This window comes from Colletotrichum lupini, chromosome 10, assembly GCF_023278565.1.
Source record: "Colletotrichum lupini chromosome 10, complete sequence".
In the NCBI taxonomy this organism is placed as follows: domain Eukaryota; kingdom Fungi; phylum Ascomycota; class Sordariomycetes; order Glomerellales; family Glomerellaceae; genus Colletotrichum; species Colletotrichum lupini.
In genome coordinates this window covers 648,828-670,892 of record NC_064673.1, presented here as the reverse complement: position 1 = coordinate 670,892, position 22,065 = coordinate 648,828, and the positions used below count along the sequence as shown (strand labels likewise).

Here is a 22,065-nt window from a genome sequence, read left to right as displayed (position 1 = left end):
CTTAATAAACTTCTTAATAACTTAAATATTAATATAAGTCGTTACTTAAAAACCGTTAAGTTCGTTCTTAAAAAAGGATATGTTATATAATATAATAGAAATATTAATTATTAGCGATTATTTTAGCTCTTTTTTTATTTATTAAATACTTCGTTCTCGCTCTTTTAAGCTTATAAAAAGAGATTTTATTAATATTAAGGCTTATACGTTTATACGTTCTTATTATATAAAAAGGGTAGAGCTTATATAAATATTATTATTAATCGGTCGTTTTAAAATAGCTTTATAAAGAGGTATCGTAAGGTTAATTAGTTCGGTAACGTCTTATATAAAAACTAGAAGTTATTATAAATTTATACTATAATATTTATAAGCGAGCTATTAGTTTAATAACTTAAGTAAAGAGTAATTTTTGCTTATAAGAGGGTAAAAAGTAATAGTTATTTTTATAATAAAGTTATAAAAAAAGAAAAAACTTTTATATCGGGATATAATATTATACAATTTTATATACTACTATATAGTTTAATATATTACGAAATTAAAGTATTTCTTAAGCCGTAAATCTCTATAACCCCTATTTATAAGTTATTATACTAATCTAGACCCTATCCTAGGTAGTGGGGTGACCGTAAAATACGATTTCTGCTTTGACATATGAAAAAAGTGTTTTGGCAGAGTGCCTCTTGTAGTCTGCCGTAGTTGACGCTCCCGCGCCGTGGATCGAAACAGCCGTATATCTCTGCGTCAAACACGCACGAGGCATGGTCTTTGCTTGCCAGGTCTACCACCACAAACCTGAACACAACAGCCTTGTCCCTAGTTGCTATGTCACCTTACATAGCACCTCACCCTAAGCTGGCCGGGCCGCCGCAATCCCCACGCCTGTCTTGGTCTTTAGAAACGGAAACAAGGCCGGCAAGATCCCTGTCGAGATCATATTGGTAGTGCTTAATTTCGATGTAACCCGGCAGCAATCCTGAGCTAGGTCATGTATCTCGTAACTCGACGACTCGTGGGCCTACTCCGCAGTCGGTTTTACTCACGGGATGCTGAGGGATTTGCACCAACGAGCTGGTCGCAGTATGCATTCACAATATCAGTCGCTGCTGTTTTCTCCTGGATGGGTTGAAAACCGTTCTCTGTCAGGTCAAGCTACCGCCTGTATCTGCCCGACTAGAAATACACGGAGTATAGAACTGCAGGTCATCCCCTTATGTGTGGCACTCTTGTCGTTCGTACCTTGAGCTAAGGTAGTGGACGGTGCATACGATCATTTTGCACTCATTAACCCCCTTCAACACTGGTGCATCTGGGTTGAGTCGAAATAAGGTCGCGGGCTCGGACTTTTCCAGCTGACATTCGGCCACACCAACTCCGGAACCTTGCGGCCATCCCTGCTATGGCGGCCTCATGTTGCACACGCCCCTGGCCCGAGGTTCGCATGAGGCTCTACTCGTGGCCTCGCCACAGCCCGACTTTGTGGACACAACTTTGAGCGAGCAACAACAGCCGCGCGTGGAAGGTACTTCTGTGCACGTGCACGCTCCTTTAGCTGTAGTGATACCCCCCGGGATCTCGCATTGAGGCTCTATTGCGAAAACATGTTTGGCTTGGCGGTTTGGGATGTCGGATGGAAATTCGACCAGCGTTCTCTGAGTATCAGAGGAGAAGGCGGGAGAAGCACTCCGGATGCTCACTAAGGCGCGTAAGGGCATTGGGATGCAGGACATGCGCGTCGTCTCGACATCAGGCAGACATCCATCCACCGCTTGGTTGCTCTCAAAGGGGTGCTGACAACCAAGGTATAAAGATGGTCTAACCTCCGGCCTCAATCCTCTCGTACTCTTCTTCCCCATCCAGCATTCAGCAGTCTTTTAGTTATCCGACCACTTCTCTCCTTCCAATCATTTGTATTGTATAATATACCCCTGCCGGCCAGGACTTACCTTCTCTCACATCACAATGTCTTCCATCAAGAGCATCTTCGCCATCGGCCTCTTGGCCACTGCCGACATTGTTGCCGGCCATGCTGCCATCATCGGCGCCACTGGTGATGCCGGCGGACAGGGCATGGCCCTTGGAATCGACTCCAGCACCCCCCGTGATGGAACACGTCGTGATCCCTTCCAGGCTGACAGCACTCGCTTCAAGGGAGAGGCTGCGGATACCTTCGGCGAGACAGTTGGAGCCGGCACCAACAACCTTGAGACCGGCACCAAGGCCATGATGGCCGAGACCGGCACCATGCTCCCCCAGATCTCCGCCGGCGGCTCCGTCGACATGACCCTGCACCAGGTCAACGGTGACGGTGGTGGTGAGTATTCGATATGAAATCTTCTTCTACTTGACACTTGACTTACACGTACCAAGGCCCCTACGACTGCATGATCAACGCCGATGCCACCGGAGCGTCGTGGACCAACATCAACGTTGTCACCACTCCCCCGGGCCAGAACTCCCGTAACCGTGACGGTGCCATGACCGATTTCCCCCTCAAGGCTGCCATCCCCGCCGATCAGGCTTGCACTGGTACCGTCGCTGGCCAGAGCAATGTCTGCTTGGTTCGTTGCCAGAACGCTGCCCGTGCCGGTCCCTTTGGCGGTATTGTTCCTGTCCAGATGGCTGGCACCACCACGCCCGCCGCTGCCCGCCGCAACTTGATGCTCGCCGTCAAGCGCTCCGATGAGCTTCTCAACAAGATGATCAAGCGTGCTCAGACCCCCTCCGCCGCACCCGAGGACGACGCCGCCTATCTGGCCGAGCTCCGCGCCGACGGCGAGGAGATCTAAACGCTTGTGTTTTCTGTAGAGAGGGATTGGGACTACTACGAGGGTCAAAACAGAGATCCGTGGAGGCAGGATGGATAGCAATGAAGAGAGGCTGTTAACTGATGCTGATGCTGATGCCTTTCACTTGTATCTGAGGTGCCTGACTGTGTCTTGACACCTGTAGTGCACAATTACATTCTCTGACTGCTGATCACTTTGGTTCACTGTAATGCAAATGTGTCGAATGATGTTCATATGTATGTGTCCGTGTCGAGATTCTTTACTGCCCTTAAACAGTGGTGAAAGGTATGAGAACATCGTCTGCTACCGGAGTTGAGTATGAGAGTGACGTGCGAAAAGCGTTCACTTACCACATTGAACAAGGTATCACTTAACGGGGGAGATGCGCACAAGTACAGCATGCGTGCATGAAACTGACGGGGAGCTGAGGCGGGATGACGGCGGGAGCAGAGAGGGGGCGACACAACGCTAGCAGATGCAGTATGAGGGAATCATAGGACATGATCCCAATCCGAGTACCTCAGTTTCAATCTACCTATGACTGCTAGCCACACTTCCTTGAATCAAATCAACGGCTGACAATGTTGACAGCCATTCTCTCGGTGATGCCATATTCTCGAAAAGACGAAGTATCATATCTTGGTCTTGCTGCTGTCGCTCTTGTAGAGCCCATCTTCACGTCGAGGACTTTTTTATCAAGTCTAGCGCAGGCCAAGGCCTCTGATCTCAAGATAATATCTAAGGGGGGTGTCGAACCGCCCAAGTGTCGCGGGTGTCGAAGTCTAGGGTTCCCTGGTCAAGGGAGGGAGCCGAGGAAAGAAGAAGATGTTGAAGAGAGAGGGGAATCCGAAAAGGGAAACATTGGAACCTCCCCGCAGTTTCCGAGATGCTGGTTGAGTTGTGTGGCTGTGGTTGGAGGCCTGTGTTGGGATAACAAAAGTAAGGTCAGGTAAGGAAAGAATAGTCTAAGGTATCATTCGTACGTAGACTGAGGTATACTTTCACACCACCACTACTTAAGCAGTACTTTCTCATGCTTGACCACAGCTGCGAGGCACTAATACAGAGTATGGGTGGTGGGCAGGTAGCTCTTGGGGTGGTCGCGGCCTCCGTTTATTCGCCGCGAAAGGCGTGTGACGTCAACGGCGATGGCAAATCCTCGTCACTTTCCCCGCGTTAACAGGGGGAATGGATAAGGTACCTTGCGCCTACTCGAGTACTTTCAGATACAAGAAACCTTGACAACCTTCCTAAACCTGTCGCCTCACTCTCTCGCGTTGGTTCAAGCTGAGATACTGTCAGATCTTGCACTCTCATGTTTTCTATGGGAGATGAACACCTCGTCTTGGATCATGTCGCTGTTAACAGAAACCAAGCCAGTTTGACCAAATGAACCCTCAACATCAGGCAAGTGAGGTGAGCTGCGATATGCAACATGACACGTCTCCCTACAATGCGTAGATTGCTACATCATGTATGTTATGACAACCCTCATGTTCCTGATACCTGGTGTATATGAGTGCTTGGCTCTATTCAGGTTCTCTCGCTGCAGCCATCGTGGTCTTGGCACATAGATCTGTGTGTGCGTAAAGGTCCTTCAAAGCTTGGCTCAGGTGCACTCAAGTGAGTGATGTGCATCACACGTCGACCCAGCCTCAACCTTAGCACGTATATGATCGACAGGTTCATTAAGCCAAAGCGCCTTCGCTTCTCGAGTAGGATCAAGTGAACTCATACCTCCCTCAATAAACAAATTGGAGGCCTGGGGATCAAAAGTGCGCAACTGGCAGGTGACCACCCCGAGTGAGTTCTGGTCCGAACCTACCTTACTTTGACCTCATGTGCTCTCTTCGTACACCCCCCATCGTACAGTACATGACATGCATCGCCTCCGCCTTCGTTGACATCAACGCCCGCCAGCTGCATTGGCTAGCTACCTTACCTCTGCTCCTCCCTCACCTTGCCCTCCAATGCCATCAGTAGCACCCACCCTCCACGACTCATCCATGCTACCCAAACGCGGGCTGCTGTTAAGAAGGCAATCGCGAGGCCTGGACCTTCATAAACTCACGTCTTTCCCCCTCTCAAGTCTCCATTCCCACTCCTTTGCTCAACTTCCCCACTTACCCCCCTAACCAGCGACACCACGATACCCTCAAACAGCGTTTCCATCAGCCACCACCCTACACAAACTCATCTTCTGAACTCTTAGTAAGACCTGCCACTGAGCAAACCTATACTCATACCATCCAGTATATCCACCGTCACCATCACCATGTCAAGTAAGCGTCCCCGTCCATGTGCAGCGCATGTGAACCTTGCTTACACGCCCTATCAGACGAACAAGATAGAACCCAGAGCATCTCGACCGAGGTCGGTAGCTCGCCAGTCGCACTCGACGGAGAACCCGCCGTTGCACTCTCATCCTCGCCCATAGATCGAAGAGCAAGCACCGACGAATGGGGTGAGCTTTGGAAGTGTACTTTGAAGTCTGCGAGTCTCTGGAGTACTGACTGATGTGCTTCATCTACTAGACGCATCCAAGGTACCCCCGAGCCGCTTCCAAAAGCGCAAGGGTTCCATCTACGCCACGCCGGGTTCCCGTGATGGCCACGTCGACCGCAACTACGCCTCGGGGTTCCATGAGAAGCACACCGAGAAGGGCTATACCAAGACGCCCGCGAAATAGTCACCGATACAGTGATGTGTTGGGGAGGCGCACGGCGTGGTATGAGGAACGCCCCCCACGCTCGCGGCATGGAGCAGTACGCCTAGCCAGACCACTACATGTGAGGCTGTGAAACACATCAGCCAGACAAGGGAAGGGAGAACATTGGAGAATGAATTGATTTGAATGGGGTGGACCGGGAATTGAAAAGTATTGTAGGGGTCCTGCTGTCTGTATGCTATTACCTAAAACTAGCCAACCACCGCCAGGCCGGAGAAATTGATACATGTTACTCGTCAAGGTCGTCAATGTCGATAGCGTCCGGATTCGCCGGTGCTGGCGGTGCTTCCAATGTGCTGCTCATCTTGGTAGCGTCGCTGGCAGCCACGAACCCGGCTGGTGCTCTTGCTTGTCGCTCAAGTGCCGCCATGGCATCGTCCACCTCGGCATCGCCCGAGTCCTCCGGTCTCCGCTGACTACGCGCAAGCGCTTGCGACGCGATGAAATTGACGTCCGTGTTGTACTGCGCCTGCACACTTCGCTTGATACGGAGCATTTCCTTGAACGTATCCTCGTTGCCATGCTGCACCTCGAATGACTCCCACTTGGTCCAAAAAGCTGGACTGGTGCGTGGATCACAGAACTGTGACGCGTGACCGTAAATGGCTCTCGCCCGATCGATCTCGCCAAGGCGCTTCTCCATGTCGGCAAACTTTAGGCACATATCCCGTGCTTCGTTGTCGGGTAGAGTGGAAACCGCCTTTTCGTAGATTGGCCTCGTCGATGGCAGGCCAAAGTTAGACGCTGACTTGGTGATGTAGAAGTTGAACATGTCTGCCCGATCCTCATCCGCCACCGCACGCGTTGCGCGTTCGTAGATGCGCATAGCGTGCCTCGCGAGGCCCCGCTCCTCTTCCAAGTTGCCGTACATGAGGTAGATGACCTTGGCGAATTTGGGTGGGCAGTCTTCACTGGCCTGTTCGAAGAGGTCGCGCAGACGCTCAATACCGATCTTGCGATCCACGGCCTTTGTAAGGTAGAGATTCCACAGCTCAAAGGCAACTGGGTAGCTGAAGAGGTCCAGGCCACGTTCGTAAATCTTGAACGACTCTTCGTAGTACTGGTGCTCTTCCAGCAGATTCGCATAGTTGACCACTGTCTGCGGTGTCGCGATTCGCAGCTCAAAGATGCGCTCGTAAACCTTTCGTGTGTCCTCCACAGTGCTGACACTCTCCACGAGGTCCACGTAGAAACTCCACAGCTTCCAGCTCTTGTGCACACGCTGCTGCGGCGATAGCGTCTCGTCAAAGTAGTCGACTGTGGATCTCTTCGGTGCCTGGACAGCCTTGGCCATGATTCGTACGGCATCGTCAAAGTTCTCGTTCCTCAATTCCATCTCAGCCCATTCAATCCACATATCAGCCAATTCGGCAACGGACTTGAATGGGACTTTGACGGCTTTCTCCATGATGATGCGCGCATTGCGTATGTCACCACCACGCTCGTAGAATTTGGCGTAATTGGCCCAAAGCTGATGGAAGGCCCCGACGGCCTTTTTCGGTTGTATCGTGGCGATGGCGGCTGTGTATGTCTGAACGACTTCGAGATGGTTGTCGCCCCAGAGAGCCACTCTCTTCTCCCACTCAGACACGTTGTTGGGGTTCTGGCGCAGGACTACGTCGTTGAGAAGGAATGGCCGTCTGTCCATGAGTTGCTCGAACCGCATCATCCGTATGTCGAGTTCGAAATCTGCCTCCTCGTCCACGATACCGTTGTCGGCACGCTCCGAGGCTACCTCCATTAGGGCTCCAATGATGGACTCTTCGAACTCGGTGTACGAATCGAAAACAAGCGTGAAGTCTCTGACCGTCATTACCGTGGTGATGGCTTCCTCGAGCACATCTCTGGCGCGCTCGAAGCTGCCTCGTCGGATCCAGTAAGTCGCTAGGCCGCACCAGAGTTTTCCTCGTTGATCGGCGAACCTGACAATGCCGCTTCTGACGATCCTGTCAACATCAATACCCGTTTCGTGACCGGTTTCAATATCCGCCGCGTGCTCGACCATCAAGTCCACCATTTCGCTCCACAGTTCATAGTGCCCTTTCCCTTGCTTGCTAGTGAAGCGCGGATTGTTGAGGATGTCCATGTACTTCTTGATGGCTTCAGTGTAGAAGCCGACCTGCACAAGGAGCTCGATGAAGTCTTCGGCGTCCTCGGGGTGTATTTGCATGTAGCGGCGCCACACCTTGACGGCGCTGATTCCTGCAGCAGAGTTGATGAACGGCTTGTAGAGAGCCCAGATTCGATTGTGCTGGGTAATCGGCAAGGCGCGAAGGGCTCGATCGAAAGTGCGTCGGGTGGTCGTGACCAGCGGCTGCTGAAGCAAGAACTTCAGATATAGCTGCCAGATGCGAGGCATTTTGTTCAACAGAATGAGCGCGCGCTCGAATAAGGCATTGACTTTTCGGTACTCGGCGGGGAAAATGGCAGCATTTAGCTTCGAAACGTGCTTGGTGCGAAAGGTAAGATACTATCCGTACAGTTAGCAATCGGCGGCGGCGGCGGTCCCCCAGCTGGCGTGCTCCTCGCGACGTACCATCTTCCATAGCTTGTAAGACCGGGGGAGTTGGAGACAGGCTCGTTCGAGCACGAAAGCGCGTTCGTGTACAGTTCCATGTTGGGACTTGAACTGAATGTAGGCAAGCCACGGCTTGATGCTTCCAGGGCTTCGCAGGATATCCTGTTCGTATACGGAGTCCTCGTCGCTCTATCGGGCACTGTTAGCTTCTATCTCCAGTGTTGACAAGACGAAGAGGGCAAGTAGGAGGATGGGCGGCGCATACAACGAGGTGCAGTTCCGGCCGCCTCTGAGAGCCGTTGAGAAGCGTGGGAGCAGGCATCTTGGTTCAGGCCGTTTGTCCAAAGGCCATGAGTAACCAAGAGACTGACAGCTCGAGCGCAGAGAGCGCCTTTTCGCCTTGTGCAGGTCGCGTTGGGGACGAATTCGCAACTTCCGGGGGCGCGATTTCAAAAGATGATCATGGCGCGAACTAGGCGACAGATCGTTCCTTTACGATGCAGTCTGGCAAGGTCGACCAACCAAGGTACTTTTTCTCGCATGCGCCACGTCCTGTATTTTTGGGATGGCGCTCGGCTATTGGGATAAGTTGGGCGGCAGTCCCAGCCACTGATACAAGCATATCGCAATGGAGGCGCCGTGCCGCTTTAGCGTCCGTGAGACGCTCACGCGCGGATAAAGACAGCCCACTGTTGAGCTTTATCAGTGGACTGCTAATCGCCAGCGATCCACCTACCTTATGTTTACCAGGTACCCGACTCCATCTCTGGGGGGCCGCTTGAGGTAGGTACTTCCACCTTAGCGTCCCATCGCTGAGCCGGCTCTGAGCACTGACGCAACAGCAGCCAAAGGCCGCCTAACAACATCTCCAGCTCCTCCTTGTCGACTATATCGTGGACGACCGTCTTGCGCCCAACTGCCTCCGCCCTTCGCTGCCGTGCGAATCGTCTCGAACCTCCCCTCCGATCTCCTTTCAATTCCAAGCCCAACCTATACCATCGCCCATTCCGATCATCCAGCACCATGTCGGGTGCTCCTGTAGGCCGAAGCCCTCCTACATCATCCAGAGTCGACCACGGAGCTTTCTAATATGTCGATGCATCTGTGTAGGACCGAGAAGCGGTATTCCCCACGCGCCAGTCGCTGGGTATCATGAAGGCCAAGCTCAAGGGCGCCGAAACTGGTCACAGTCTGTTGAAAAGAAAGAGCGAGGCCTTGACCAAGTATGTGTGCAATGAACTGTATCTTGCAGTATGATTTGATTCACTGACGTGTTCCATGATACAGGCGATTCCGAGGTTGGCAGTGCCGCTTCCAGTCCGAGACGAACCTAGGCTGACCGATGTGACTGCGCCCTGAACAGAAATTACAAGACGTATCGACGAGGCGAAGAGAAAGATGGGACGCGTTATGCAGATTGCTTCCTTCTCCTTGGCTGAGGTCACTTACGCCGTGGGCGGTGATATCGGATACCAGATCCAGGAGTCGGCCCGGTCAGCTCGCTTCCGTGTGCGTACCAAGCAGGAGAACGTTTCTGGTGTCTTACTCCCGGCATTCGAGAGCTACGTAACTGAAGGAAACAACGATTTCGGCCTCACGGGCTTGGGCAAGGGTGGTCAGCAGGTCCAGCGTTGTCGCGAGACATATGCCCGTGCTGTTGAAGCTCTGGTCGAACTTGCCAGTCTACAGGTACGCCGCCGCGCGTCTCCATTGAACACTGCAGAAGCGCTAACAGCGCCAAGACCGCTTTCGTTATTTTGGATGAGGTTATCAAGGTCGTTAATCGACGTGGTAAGTATTCGATCAAACGTTGAACTTCTTAGCGATTGACTAACATTTTGCAGTAAACGCCATGTAAGATGCCTGCGAGATCATCTTGGCAATCCACCACTGACCGTCTCACCAGCGAGCACGTTATTATTCCGAGGACAGAAAACACCATCAAGTGTATGTTGTATGCCTTACTTCGGGATACCTATCTAACTTTTACTACAGACATTAACTCGGAGTTGGACGAACTTGACAGAGAGGAGTTCTACAGACTTAAAAAGGTACGTGGAGGTCCGTTAGATCTTGATGGCAATTTCTCACAGTGCACTGCAGGTTGCCGGAAAGAAACAGAGAGACACTGCTGCCGCAGACGCCGAGATCAAGGCCAAAAAGGCTGCACGGGCAGCAGAAGAGAAGGGCGATACGTCAGGCCCCGGCGACATTCTTGCTGCGGAGGAAGACAACGACGTTATCTTCTAGCTAGTCCTTGGGGCACGGATTGAGAGGTGACGATCAAGCATGCGTCGGGTGCGGTGTTATTAGACTAAGGTAGCTTTCATTGGGTACGCACTCGTTGTAAACATTAGTACCCTGCCGGAACACATTTATTACCTCCCTACATGCAAACAGAGTTGAGGCTGTTACCTTCGTCCCAATCAACCGTCTTACTGGCGCTGGTATGTGACCTTGATCGTGTGCGTGTCTCCCAGCACCATGCCCGCCGTGTTCTCCTTCGCCGTAATGGCACCCTGCTCACCCTCGTACTCTACAAAGGCAATGCCGCGGCGTCCAGGCACCAATCTGACCTCACGGAAACCCTCGAAACGGCCAAAGATACTGGTAACAGCCTCGATGTCGTAGTCGTCGGGCAAGTTCTGTACAAAGAGAATCTTGTTCGGGGGCAGATATTCGTCGGGAATGACTGCTGTGGTAGAGGGATTTGTGGATTTGAGACCAGTTCCACGAGCAGCCTTGGCAGGACGGGCATCTGCTGCCGGTGCACCGCCAGGGCCAGGTCTCTTGAGACGTTTCTGTTCCTCGGCAGCCTCGAACGCCTTCTTCTTGTCTGTTGGTGATGAGAGGACATGGTCAGCAAACCGTTCTAGTTCACAGTAGCGAGAGAAGGCAGTGTGAAGGGCGAAATGAAGTTACCCTTTTCAGCCAAGCGGCGGCGCTTGTGAAGCTCAAATTCGTCGTCGTTGCCTACCGACTTGACGGTCGCGTCGCTCCTCGTCCGGGCCAGGGCCAGCTGCATAGGCTTCTCGAATAGCTCGAATCCCTGAACCTCCTCGATGGCCTTGCGCGCAGCCTCGGGATCGTCAAAGACGACAAAAGCCTGGCCCTTTGCCTTGAGATTCGTCTTGGCGACAATGTCAATTACATTGCCGTAATCGGAGAAGATCTGAAGCAGCGCATCCTTCAGCTGGTCGACTTTGGCGCGCTCCTCGAGGTTTCGCACGTATACCCTGTGGCACAAAAGGTCAGCCAACGGCTCGACGTGTCGAAGTGCAATGACACGTACGTGGCGATAGGAAGACCGGAAGCCATGTCTACGGTTGTGTAGGCGAGCTCCAAACAAAAATGAACGGGAAGAAGAGGGAAATGTAAGTGTTGAACTCGAGTGACAGACTGAGATTGGCTTGTGCACAGTGTTGCGGTAAGTTCTGGTTGCCTAAGGCGCGTACCTACCTTGGGCACGGCCGATCTACCCTTACGGCCTGCGCGGTGACGCGCGCAACCTCACGCTTTCAACTTCAACATCAAGCTATCATAGCTTCGCTTCATTCTTGTTGCACAATCATTGAGCAATCTCTACTAGTGTTTCACGAAAACGACACTACCTACTGAGTAGACTATTGATCAGCACCTGAGAAGATGCATGGTGTTGTACTAGACTAGAGATCATTACTCTAGCTCTGTTGGACCCCTCGCGGCCTTCTTTTGCTGCACTGTAACCTTGCTATGTTAGGACTATAGACACGATCTGCCTGAGAACTGTCACATACGACCATACCCATTGGAAAACTCGGGATCCCGTCCGCTCTCCCATAGATAAGCCAATGAGGGCCGGATTAGTAGTTGGGTCGGTGACGACCAGCGAATACCTGGTGTTGTATGTTTTGATTTTAGACAATGCGTTTCTATTCAGTTTTGCTCGTTCGCAAAGAATGGGTTACTTTTGGCCTCCATCGAGCTGTCGAAAAGTGGTATTGGGTGTTTAGACGATTGTCCTCGTGGTGTTTTAGCGTCCCCGAGGCTCAAATTGTTGTGCCAACAACGTAAATGGTTTTGAGAGGGACAAAGAATGGCAGTATATTTTATGCTCGATCTTGCCAATACACAACACTTGGCTACGGTTATATAAGTCAAACCACCCACTTTTGGCCCACCCCCCCTTTTGGCCCACCCTATTTTAGTAGGGCTACACCAAAACCTACTATTTTTAATTATATACTTATCTAGCTTATTTATATGTATTAAATTATATAAAAAATACATTAAGTAGAATATTAGTCAAATTTAAAGAGTACAGTATTTTTATAATTATATACTAGGTCTTTATTACGTAATAATACTAAAGCCTTAAATATTAAAAATTATATAGTTAAGAAATATTATTTTAAATCTAAATAACTTAAGTAATACTCAGTTATATACGCTGAAATTCAGCTATATATAACTTACTTATATAGATTTTCTAATAAAATCTTTTTTGGATTAGTAGTATTTTTTCTCGCTTAGTAATATTAAGTTAAAATTTCCCCATAGTAAATTTTGTATGGGGAAAATTAAACTTACTATAGCTATATAAGTATATATTATATAATATTAACAACTAGTATATATAGTATATTTAAGTATAAATAACCTAAATAAAGTTGGTTTTTCTTTTTTAAATTATAAATAAAGGATTTATTTAAGTTTTTTAAATATTAGTATATATTAGTAATTCGTATGTAAATACTAATATTTCTTTAATTTTAGTATAAGAGATTAGGCTATAAGTACTTAACTAGCGAGGCTATAATATAAGTATAGGTATATTATAAAACTAAAGCTTATAGAGTCCTTTATAAGGGCTTTACTTTTTAAAAAGTTCTTTTATAATACGATCCGTATACTAGTTACTAAGTTATTAGCGTCCTATTACTAGCCGTATTTTAAATTTATTATAATTATTCTCCCCTTACGTAACTTTAGTCCCTAAAGTTATTATATAATATCTTTTTTTAACGCTAATAATAAAGCTATTAACGTCGTTATTCGTAATAAATTCTATAAGGTATTAATAATATCCTTTTTTATTTAAGAATAAAGTATTACTCCTATCTCTTTATTTAACGGATACCTTATTATTATTATTTAGTAATAGCGCGCTAACTAGTTACTAAGTTAGTAATATATATTTATAATAAAGTATTCTAACTATTATAATATATAAAAGCCTACCTAACTTTATAATTATTATTATTATTAAGCTATTAAGTATAGTAAAAGATTTTCTTTTTATTACTAGTTACGTATTTACTTTTTTTTCCCTTTTTTTATTTAGTAACCGTTTTATAAATTCTTTTTTATATAACTATACTTCTCTTTTTATAATATTCTAATTCTATATCGTTTCTTAATTATAACTCTCTTACTATATTATTACTAAGTATTTACTAAAATATTTATTATTTTGCGTATTTAAAATATACTTAATGTAAAGTATAATTTTAAAAAGGGCTTTTATAGTCTCCGCGGCGGTGCTCCCTATATATATTACTTAGCTAACTTATATTATAATATTAACGAGCTCGTTTATATTACTAACGCTTATATTATTAAGTATATTATTTATTAAATTAATAAAAGGAAGTATTTTACTATAAGTCGTCGAGTTCTCGCTAATCCGTTACTAAAATATTAACTAACGATATTTCTTAAGTTCTTAAGGAGCTATATAGCGCTACTTAGTTTATTTAAAATATTTTTATAAAGTTCTATAATACTAAGGAGTAGGGTAGCTTTAACTCTTATAAGCGTAGCTACGTTCTTTATATTTTTAGCTATATTATTAATATATAAAAGAAGGTCGCTACTTATATTACTAACTCGTTAGTAAGTAATAAAGTAAAAAAGGTCTATTTTAAATAAGCTACTCTTTAAGAGCTCGCTACTAATTACGAGTATCTAAATTTATTAATCTCGATTACGGTAAGTTATTAGCGATTATTTAACGAATTTTCTTTTTATTAACTTAAAGTTCTCTTCTTAAGTTAGTATCCTTAATATTAATAATAAAACTAAAATTATCTCTTACTTTAATTACTTCTAGCCGGCTTATTTTTATAATAATAGCTGTGTAACCGCTTTATAAAATAACCTTAACGCTCTAACTTAATATTATAAAGAGGTTCTTAAGGGCGTTATTATTATATATATTTAGGAGTTTTTTATTTTTTTTTATTTTTTATAAACGCGTTACTAAATTCTTAGTAAATAAGGTGCTTATTTATACTATTACTATATATAGTACTATTTTTATCTCCTATAGTCCTAAGACTCGGATTCTTATTAAGAAGCGTACTTTTATTACTAACTATGTTCTTAATAATAATAACGAGCGGGACGATTTTAAGTTTAAGTTTAATAAGTCTTAGTATAAGGATACTAAATTTAAAAAGCTTAGTAATAACTTAGAAAATTCTCTTTTTTAACGTTATAATAAGCGCCGCTACTTTAATATTAATAACTTATTAACTCCTATTTATAACGCTCTTTTTAGTATAAATAAAAGTACCCTAACCCTTAATTATATTATTTTAAATCTTAATAAAACTAGTATTACGCTCTTCCCGCTCTAAATAAAGGCTTTATAATAGCTTAATAAGGTTATTATTTATATTAAAATTAAAGCTATAGGTTATAATAAGTAGTTCGATATTAATAAGTTCTTTATAAATATTAATATTATTAAGGTCCTTTAGCTTAACTAGGACTATAAGAGCGTTATTTTAAATAACGTCCCCCGTCCCCGACCCGTTACTAATAATAATAGTATTATACCCCCTATTTTACCTCTTACTTTACTTCTTATTATAGCTCTTATTATACCTCTTATTATAGCTCCTATTATACTTCTTATTATAGCTCCCGTTATATTTCTTATTATACTTCCTATTATAGCTCCTATTATACTTTTTATTATAGCCTTTAATAATAATTAAGTAGCGAACGCTCTACGAACTACTATTATTAATATATATAATACTCTGCGCGACTTTAATTACCTCCCTCTTACTTATTATAATATTAATAAAGTTAATAGCTTTATTTTAAATAGTTAACTAAGTACGCGTACGAAGCCTCCTCGCTTTTTATTTACTAAGCGAACTACTATTACTAATTATTAAGTTTTAAAAATATACGCTAGAGCTATTATTATTATTACTAATATTACGTAAGTTATTTCTTTTACGTAGCTAGATCTTAGTAATCTCTTAGTAGCGTATTACTAAGGGTTATAATACTATAACTTTTTTTTAAAAATTGCGCTAAGCTAAATAAAAAGGGTTCTATAATATATTATTAATTAACTTATTTTTAGTAACTTTTTATTACGAACTTAACGTTTATTATCCTATTTTATATATACCCTTTTTTTATAATATTCGAATTTATTAATTACTTCTATTACCCCTTTAAGATATTTAATAAGCTTTTACGTATTATATTTAGTAAGCTACTTAGCTTATTTAACGAGATATTATAAGTTTCTTCTCTCGCTTTATATCGTAACGATTTTTTTAACTTCTTAAACGTCTTATTTATTCTTTAACTCCGAGAGATTTACTATTTAGTTACTAACCGTTCGGTAATTTCTCTATAGTTTAAGCTAAGAAACTAAGAAAATATTATATATTCTCTAATATTATTTTAATAAATATACTTAGTAAGCCTATTTCCCTACCCTTTTAGCTATTACTATTTTAATATATTTTAGTATTAGTTTATTATTTTTAAATCGTATATTCTTTATTAATAGGCCAACGACCTCTCTATAATTAAACTCTTTTAGGGTATATTTTTTATTATAATAAGCTACTTAGCTTTTAGAGGCTTATATTTATACTTATATAGCCTAGGCCCTAATTTCCCTAATTTTTTAAACCCTTTTTTAAACTCCCTAAACTATAGCTTTATAATTAAATATATATTTAACGTACTTAGGGTAGTAGTTATATAGTACTATATACGGGGATACTTTTATAGTAAAGTATTAGCTATTATTATATATAAACTTAGCTTTTTTTAGCTACGTTACTTACTTATTTAGTAAGCCCTTAGTATAGATCCTTAGATACTTTTTTAATATTTAATAAGTTTGCTCCGTTTAGCCGTCCGTTTATAAGTAATACGTAATAAATAGTTAGTAATATATTACCCGTTTTTTAATAAACTCTTTTTAAAATGCGCTTATAAAAAGCTTATGTCTATTTATAATAATACCTTTACGCATACCGAACTTATATTTAACCTCTTAATATAAAATACTTATTATTTATACTACGTTAAGTATTTTAATAATAAGTAGGAACTTTACGAACTTTATTATATAATAAATAATAATTAAAATACTATCGTATTCTATACCGTTATTACGAGCGCTTAGTAATAGCCCCGTAATAAAGTTTATAAATATTTTTTAAAATAAATATAAGAGTAGTAGTAGTAATTATAGCTATTCGTACGGCTTATATCTTAAGGTTATAATTCCTAAATAATACTTATAATTCTTAACGTATTCTTAGATATCTCGTTAAATATTTTCTTAATAAAACTTTTTTTAAATTAGCTCGAGAGTTTTCGTAGCTCTTATATAACCTACCCTATAATCGTTATAATATTAATAAAAGATCTCTATTTAAAAAGACTTTACTTAAGGAATAATAAGTCTTTTTTTTAAAAATAATATACCTTATTCGTTAAATAAATATACTCTTAGCTCGCTAACTATAGTACGAACTCTTATTAATTATAATATATAGAACTTATTTTTAATTTATAATCTTCTAACGAGCTCCTCAATCTTTAATAAGAGACGGGAAGCGAATACCATTTTACCTTTTATAAGCTCTTTTATAATAGGGCATAGGATATACTATTTTAATATAATAACCCTAGCTCTATCTAACTCCTCTTTATTTTTATTAAACCGTTAACGAGCGTTTATTAATAACTCTTTTACTTTTTTACTTTAAGTCGTTATAATAATAACTATTATTATTTTATTAATACGCCTTATAATACGTTATTAATATAAGAGAGAGGATTCCCCGTCCTTAAAGCTAGCTAATATTTAGCTAGGATTATAAAAGGAGGCCTTAACTATTTAAACGTATACTTTAATAATATTATTTTATTGTTTTAGGCTAATTATTTTTTATTAGACGTTAGGTAGTAGTTCGTTAATAAAACGTAGCTTCTAAGTTAGCGTAAAGAGGACGTTTTTATAAAGCACTTCCCCTTTTATATAGTTTAGCTTTTTAAATAAACCGTCCGCTAAGTTCGTTTTTTTTAGTTAGTATTTTAAGTTAAAGTTAAATATTAATAATTTATATACTTATTTTACGAGCCTTTTTTAAAAGTCCCGTGCCGGTGCGCTAATTACTTCCTTAAGTACTTAATAATTTATTAGAATTATAAACTTTTATAAAAGGCCCTAGAGGTAGTAAGCTTAGTGCTCTAGCCTTTTTATTATAATAAGTAGTTCTTATTAACTTATAGCCTATTACTACTCTATATCTATAAGCTTTTATAATTAATAAGTAACGGGTTACTATTTTTTATTAGCTTATTACGATAAGATTATTATAATAATTTTAACTAAAGTATCGGTTTTTATTTATATAATATATTATAAGTTCTAGTATATAAGTATAGTTACTAAGGTAAAAGCGACCTTTAGCTAATTAAATACCTCGTTTACTTCCTTAGTTTATTAAAAGTCCCTTATTTACCTCTTTTTTATTTTTAATAATATTATCATTAATATAACAATGCCTAAGTATTTAGTAATAAACTTCTAATAAAAATTATAAAACCCTAAGAATATTTAGATATTTTTAATAAACTCTAGCGCCTTTTAATTAGCAATCGTTCGTACTCGTAACGAGTTAATTTCGATTCTTTTTAGTATAATAATATAACCTAAGAACTCGAGCCTTTTTTAATAAAACGAGTATTTTAATAATTTAGTAAAAAGCCCGTATAAACATAAACGTTAGAGGACCTTTTTAATATCCTCTATATACTACTCCTTTATTATTAAATAAATTATTAAATCGTTTATATATATTATATAATAAGTATTTAATAAGTTAGCGAGCGCTTAGTAAATATATACTTAAAACGTCGCGGGTACGTTTGTTAGCTCGAAAAGTATAATAATATATTTAAAATAACCGTATTAGCTCCGGAACGCTATTCTTTATTAATCTTCTTTTTTAATTTAGATATAGTAGTAAGTATCCTTAATATTTATTTTTAAAATCTATTTTGCTTTGCGAAGCCTATTTAGGAGCTCGCTAATAAGTAATAATAAGTATTAATTTTTTATAGTTACTTTATTTAGCCCGTAGTAGTTTACGTAGAGGCGTAGCGTACTATCCTTTTTTAGTACGAAGAGGATCGGTACTTTAGCCTTATTAACTAAAGGTATAATACGACTATTCGCTAGGTTCTTAGTAATATACGCACAAAGCTTATTAAATTATTTTTTATTTAATAAATAAATAGGACTATATAATAGTTTAATACTTAGAACTAAGTTAATAAAGTATTCTACCCCGTTATATAACTACGGTCCTTTTACTAACTATTTATTAAATATTTCTATTTTTAATTAAAGTTTTAGTAATAAACCCCTTCGTAATTTAGTTTTTATTACCCCCGCAATGCTTTTTATAGTAGCGATATATAATATATACGCCCTTTTATAATTCTTAACGATATTACGAGCTATTACCTCTAGTTTAGCGACTAAAATAGGCTTATATAACTATATATTCGTTATTATATTAATACGAATACCCTCTTAGCTTATTAATAGTTATAATAATAGGAGGTCTATTATTTTTTTATCCTTATTAATTATAGCGAATAGTTACTAAATCTTCCTTAACTACTTATAGTAGTTAATAAGGAAGAGCGTTAATTAATAAGCTTTTCCCTAGCTTACGGCTTTATTTTAAAAATCCCTTAATGAGGGAGCTATAGTAGTAGCCGGGGTTAACCCTAAGTAAGTTACGAGCCTAGTATTAATAATATCTATTTCGGAATATATATTTATATTAACTTTTATTAGCCTTTTAGTAATACTTTATAGAACTATTACTCTACCTTTTATAGTTATTTTTATTAGTACCCTCTTAATACTTAGTATAAGCGTATTAAGTATATTACTTACGCTTACTTATTTTTTAATAAGTCGACCTCTATAATTCTTAGCTCGGTAGTAACTTATTAAACGGTTACTAATATTAGCTTTAATCGGGAGTACGTCGGCTTATCGTTACCCTTATTTCTTAACTTATTTTTTTAATACTTATTAAATATATAGCCTATTTTATTATACGTAAAGTATTTAATATTATTATTATAACGTTTTTATAATAGCTTAGCGCGAGTACTCTTATTATATAGTTTTTACGATATTACTCTTAGCGAGTCCCTAGAGCTTAGCCCCTTAGAGCTCTTTTTACTTTTTTTTTTATAAAAAGGGGATATTTAACGTAGTTACTTTAATAACGAATATAGCCTTTTTTTACTATTTTTTTATAACTAATTACCGCCCTTTTACTAATTTAATAACTATAATTTATTAACTTCGTAAGCTATATTACGTACTCTTTTAATTAAGAGTTTATAATAAATTAAATCGTCCTATAGCTAAGATAGTAGTTTATAAAAGAACTAATATACCTCTACTTTCGAATTCTCTATATTTTTTATACTTAGGTTATAATAAATTACTAATTACTTAGTAAGGAACTAGGTAAGGGTCTAGCCCTCTTTTAGCCTCTTCGTCCTTAGTTTTTTATAATATTCCCGTTTTTAAGTCTTAAGGTCTATATATTATTAATAAATAAATACTAAGAAGTTACCCTAAGAGAGGGGATCCTAGAGGCTTTTTTTATAATTATATTATTATATTTATAATAATAAGGATATTTTAAATAGGGCTTATTTAATATACTATTTTATAATACTTTTTACGCAAAGCTTATTACCTACCTCTATAATAATAATCTAGTTTATTACCTAGGTACTCGTAAACTTTTTTCTAATCGGTTTATAATTATAAAAAAGAGGCTTTTTATATTCTTATTAACTTAAATATATCGCTAGCTACTTAGTAAGCTATTAAACGAGCTCTTTATATCGACGCCGTTCTTAGTTTCGATCTTTAATTATTATTTTTATTATTTTATAGAAATAGGTTATTATTAAGCCTATAGGGTTTACTAAACTAGCTATTTTAATACTATTTACGCTTTTATATACGCTTTAACCTCGTATATCTAACGATCGGTTATTAATAAACGCCCCGTTTATAATAAATAGGGTCTTCGGAGTATTAATAAGGTAACTAGCTTATAAGGGTAATTTACCCTAATTATCTTTTTTATTTAGCTCTTGTATAAACGCTAGTATTTAAATAGGACTCGCCCTATAATAGGCTCGTTTTTTTAAATAAAATAGGGTTAAGTAATTAACTCCGGATAGCTATAGCTCGTTAATACTAATAGCTCTTTACTAATAGCTAAGCGTTATTTTATTAACGTTCCGTTTATTTTTATAATTTATTATAATTTATACTAATTATTTTATAAAAATAGAAGCTTTAGAATTATAAGAAATTAGGCTATAAGTACTTAACTAATAAGGTTATAATATAAGTATAAGTATATTATAAAACTAAAGCTTATAGAGTCCTTTATAAGGGCTCTATTTCTTAAAAAGTTCTTTTATAATACGATCCGTATACTAGTTACTAAGTTATCGGCGTCCTATTGCCGGCCGTATCCCGAATCTATTATACTTTAGCTTTAAGTTATTATAACTACTTTTATACTTATTATTACGTAATATAGTATTTTTTTATATAAATAATATTTATTTTGCTACCTATATAGTAAATATAATAAATAAATATATAAAAGTGGATTTATTAGACGTATAATAAGAAGTAGAACATTTGGTATAAAAGGGGGTAAAAGGGTGGGCCAAAAGGGGGGGTGGGCCAGAAAGGGGTCTTTTGACTTATGTATAACACAGCCCAAGCGCATTTTAAAAGCTTCGTTTAGGATGCCTACTCCATTCGCTAATTAGAATAAGATGCTATCATAGTATTTAAGAAGCAAAGAAAGACTGGGACAAGTAGGTATCAGTAGATTAGATTATATTAGTAGGAAACAAACAGCTATTCCTCGGTAAGACTTCATGGAATTTCTCTTCTTAGATGATAAGTATTCCTCCTTCAAGGAAAAAAGTCCGCATTTATCAATCGTATAATGAAATCTCAAAAGCAAGCCAGCTAAAGAATGCTCAGCTTTGCAGTTACTACTTCTGAAGTAGGGCCAAGATCTCTATAAGTGGCAGTAAATAAAGGTTTGTTATTAGTTCGAGCCACTACCTTAGCGGGTGCCGTCTTCCTTATACTGAGAACGTCGCAAAAGAGTACAAAAAGACTGGACCCTTTACTACAAATATTGTCTTATATTATTGAGTCCAAGACGAGCTATTGGTGCTGAACCTCTGCTACTCGACGCAGTCACTTACTATGGACTGAACGATAAGCTTATGGTCCGGGCGGTCATTAAGTTATCGAAGATGATAGATTGAGAAGGCACCGGGGTCCTAGAGACATCGTGTCAACCATCGCGAGGCGTCGCTTCTGCACAACGTATATATTAGTATCCCTATTATAGGGTAGTTAGTTCGAACCGTAGTTAACGAAGAGATCAATTGAATTATATAAATATCTACGTAGGTATAAAAAGGAGGTTCTAACTATAGGTTGGGCTGGCTACGATAATCGTAAATAGGGCCCCCTAATTAGCCCTTATATAGTCGGCTATATACCGCGGTCGAATTAGACTTCTAATTTAATACTAACTTTCTCTTTTTTTTATTAATTTAACTACTGTAGTTAGAGGTATAATTCGACCTCGGGCCCGTTTACTAAGTCGTCTCCTTTTCCCCCTTTT

At 40.2% G+C, this 22,065-nt stretch overlaps 5 protein-coding genes across 5 annotated transcripts; 3 read left to right on the top strand and 2 right to left on the bottom strand.

Moving 5' to 3' along the window:
• Positions 1-1,965: 1,965 nt before the first annotated feature.
• On the top strand, positions 1,966-2,792 carry CLUP02_17401 (uncharacterized protein; the record flags this gene model as incomplete). The annotated part of the gene is made up of 2 exons (XM_049296313.1): positions 1,966-2,317; positions 2,374-2,792. The coding sequence occupies 2 exons, from the start codon at positions 1,966-1,968 to the stop codon at positions 2,790-2,792; spliced, it is 771 nt and encodes a 256-aa protein (XP_049137537.1).
• Positions 2,793-5,067: 2,275 nt separating this feature from the next.
• On the top strand, positions 5,068-5,481 carry CLUP02_17400 (uncharacterized protein; the record flags this gene model as incomplete). Its single annotated transcript, XM_049296312.1, has 3 exons — positions 5,068-5,074; positions 5,131-5,256; positions 5,327-5,481. The coding sequence occupies 3 exons, from the start codon at positions 5,068-5,070 to the stop codon at positions 5,479-5,481; spliced, it is 288 nt and encodes a 95-aa protein (XP_049137536.1).
• Positions 5,482-5,749: 268 nt separating this feature from the next.
• Positions 5,750-8,360, bottom strand: CLUP02_17399 (pre-mRNA-splicing factor SYF1; the record flags this gene model as incomplete). Its single annotated transcript, XM_049296311.1, has 3 exons — positions 5,750-7,990; positions 8,057-8,227; positions 8,304-8,360. The coding sequence occupies 3 exons, from the start codon at positions 8,358-8,360 to the stop codon at positions 5,750-5,752; spliced, it is 2,469 nt and encodes an 822-aa protein (XP_049137535.1).
• A 28-nt stretch (positions 8,361-8,388) lies between these two features.
• CLUP02_17398 (ATP synthase subunit D) lies at positions 8,389-10,288 on the top strand (the record flags this gene model as incomplete). The annotated part of the gene is made up of 12 exons (XM_049296310.1): positions 8,389-8,440; positions 8,515-8,626; positions 8,720-8,821; positions 8,881-9,076; positions 9,149-9,261; positions 9,326-9,336; positions 9,402-9,727; positions 9,781-9,829; positions 9,883-9,892; positions 9,945-9,985; positions 10,034-10,089; positions 10,142-10,288. The coding sequence occupies 12 exons, from the start codon at positions 8,389-8,391 to the stop codon at positions 10,286-10,288; spliced, it is 1,215 nt and encodes a 404-aa protein (XP_049137534.1).
• A 185-nt stretch (positions 10,289-10,473) lies between these two features.
• CLUP02_17397 (RNA recognition domain-containing protein) lies at positions 10,474-11,356 on the bottom strand (the record flags this gene model as incomplete). The annotated part of the gene is made up of 3 exons (XM_049296309.1): positions 10,474-10,874; positions 10,961-11,274; positions 11,331-11,356. The coding sequence occupies 3 exons, from the start codon at positions 11,354-11,356 to the stop codon at positions 10,474-10,476; spliced, it is 741 nt and encodes a 246-aa protein (XP_049137533.1).
• Positions 11,357-22,065: the final 10,709 nt, after the last annotated feature.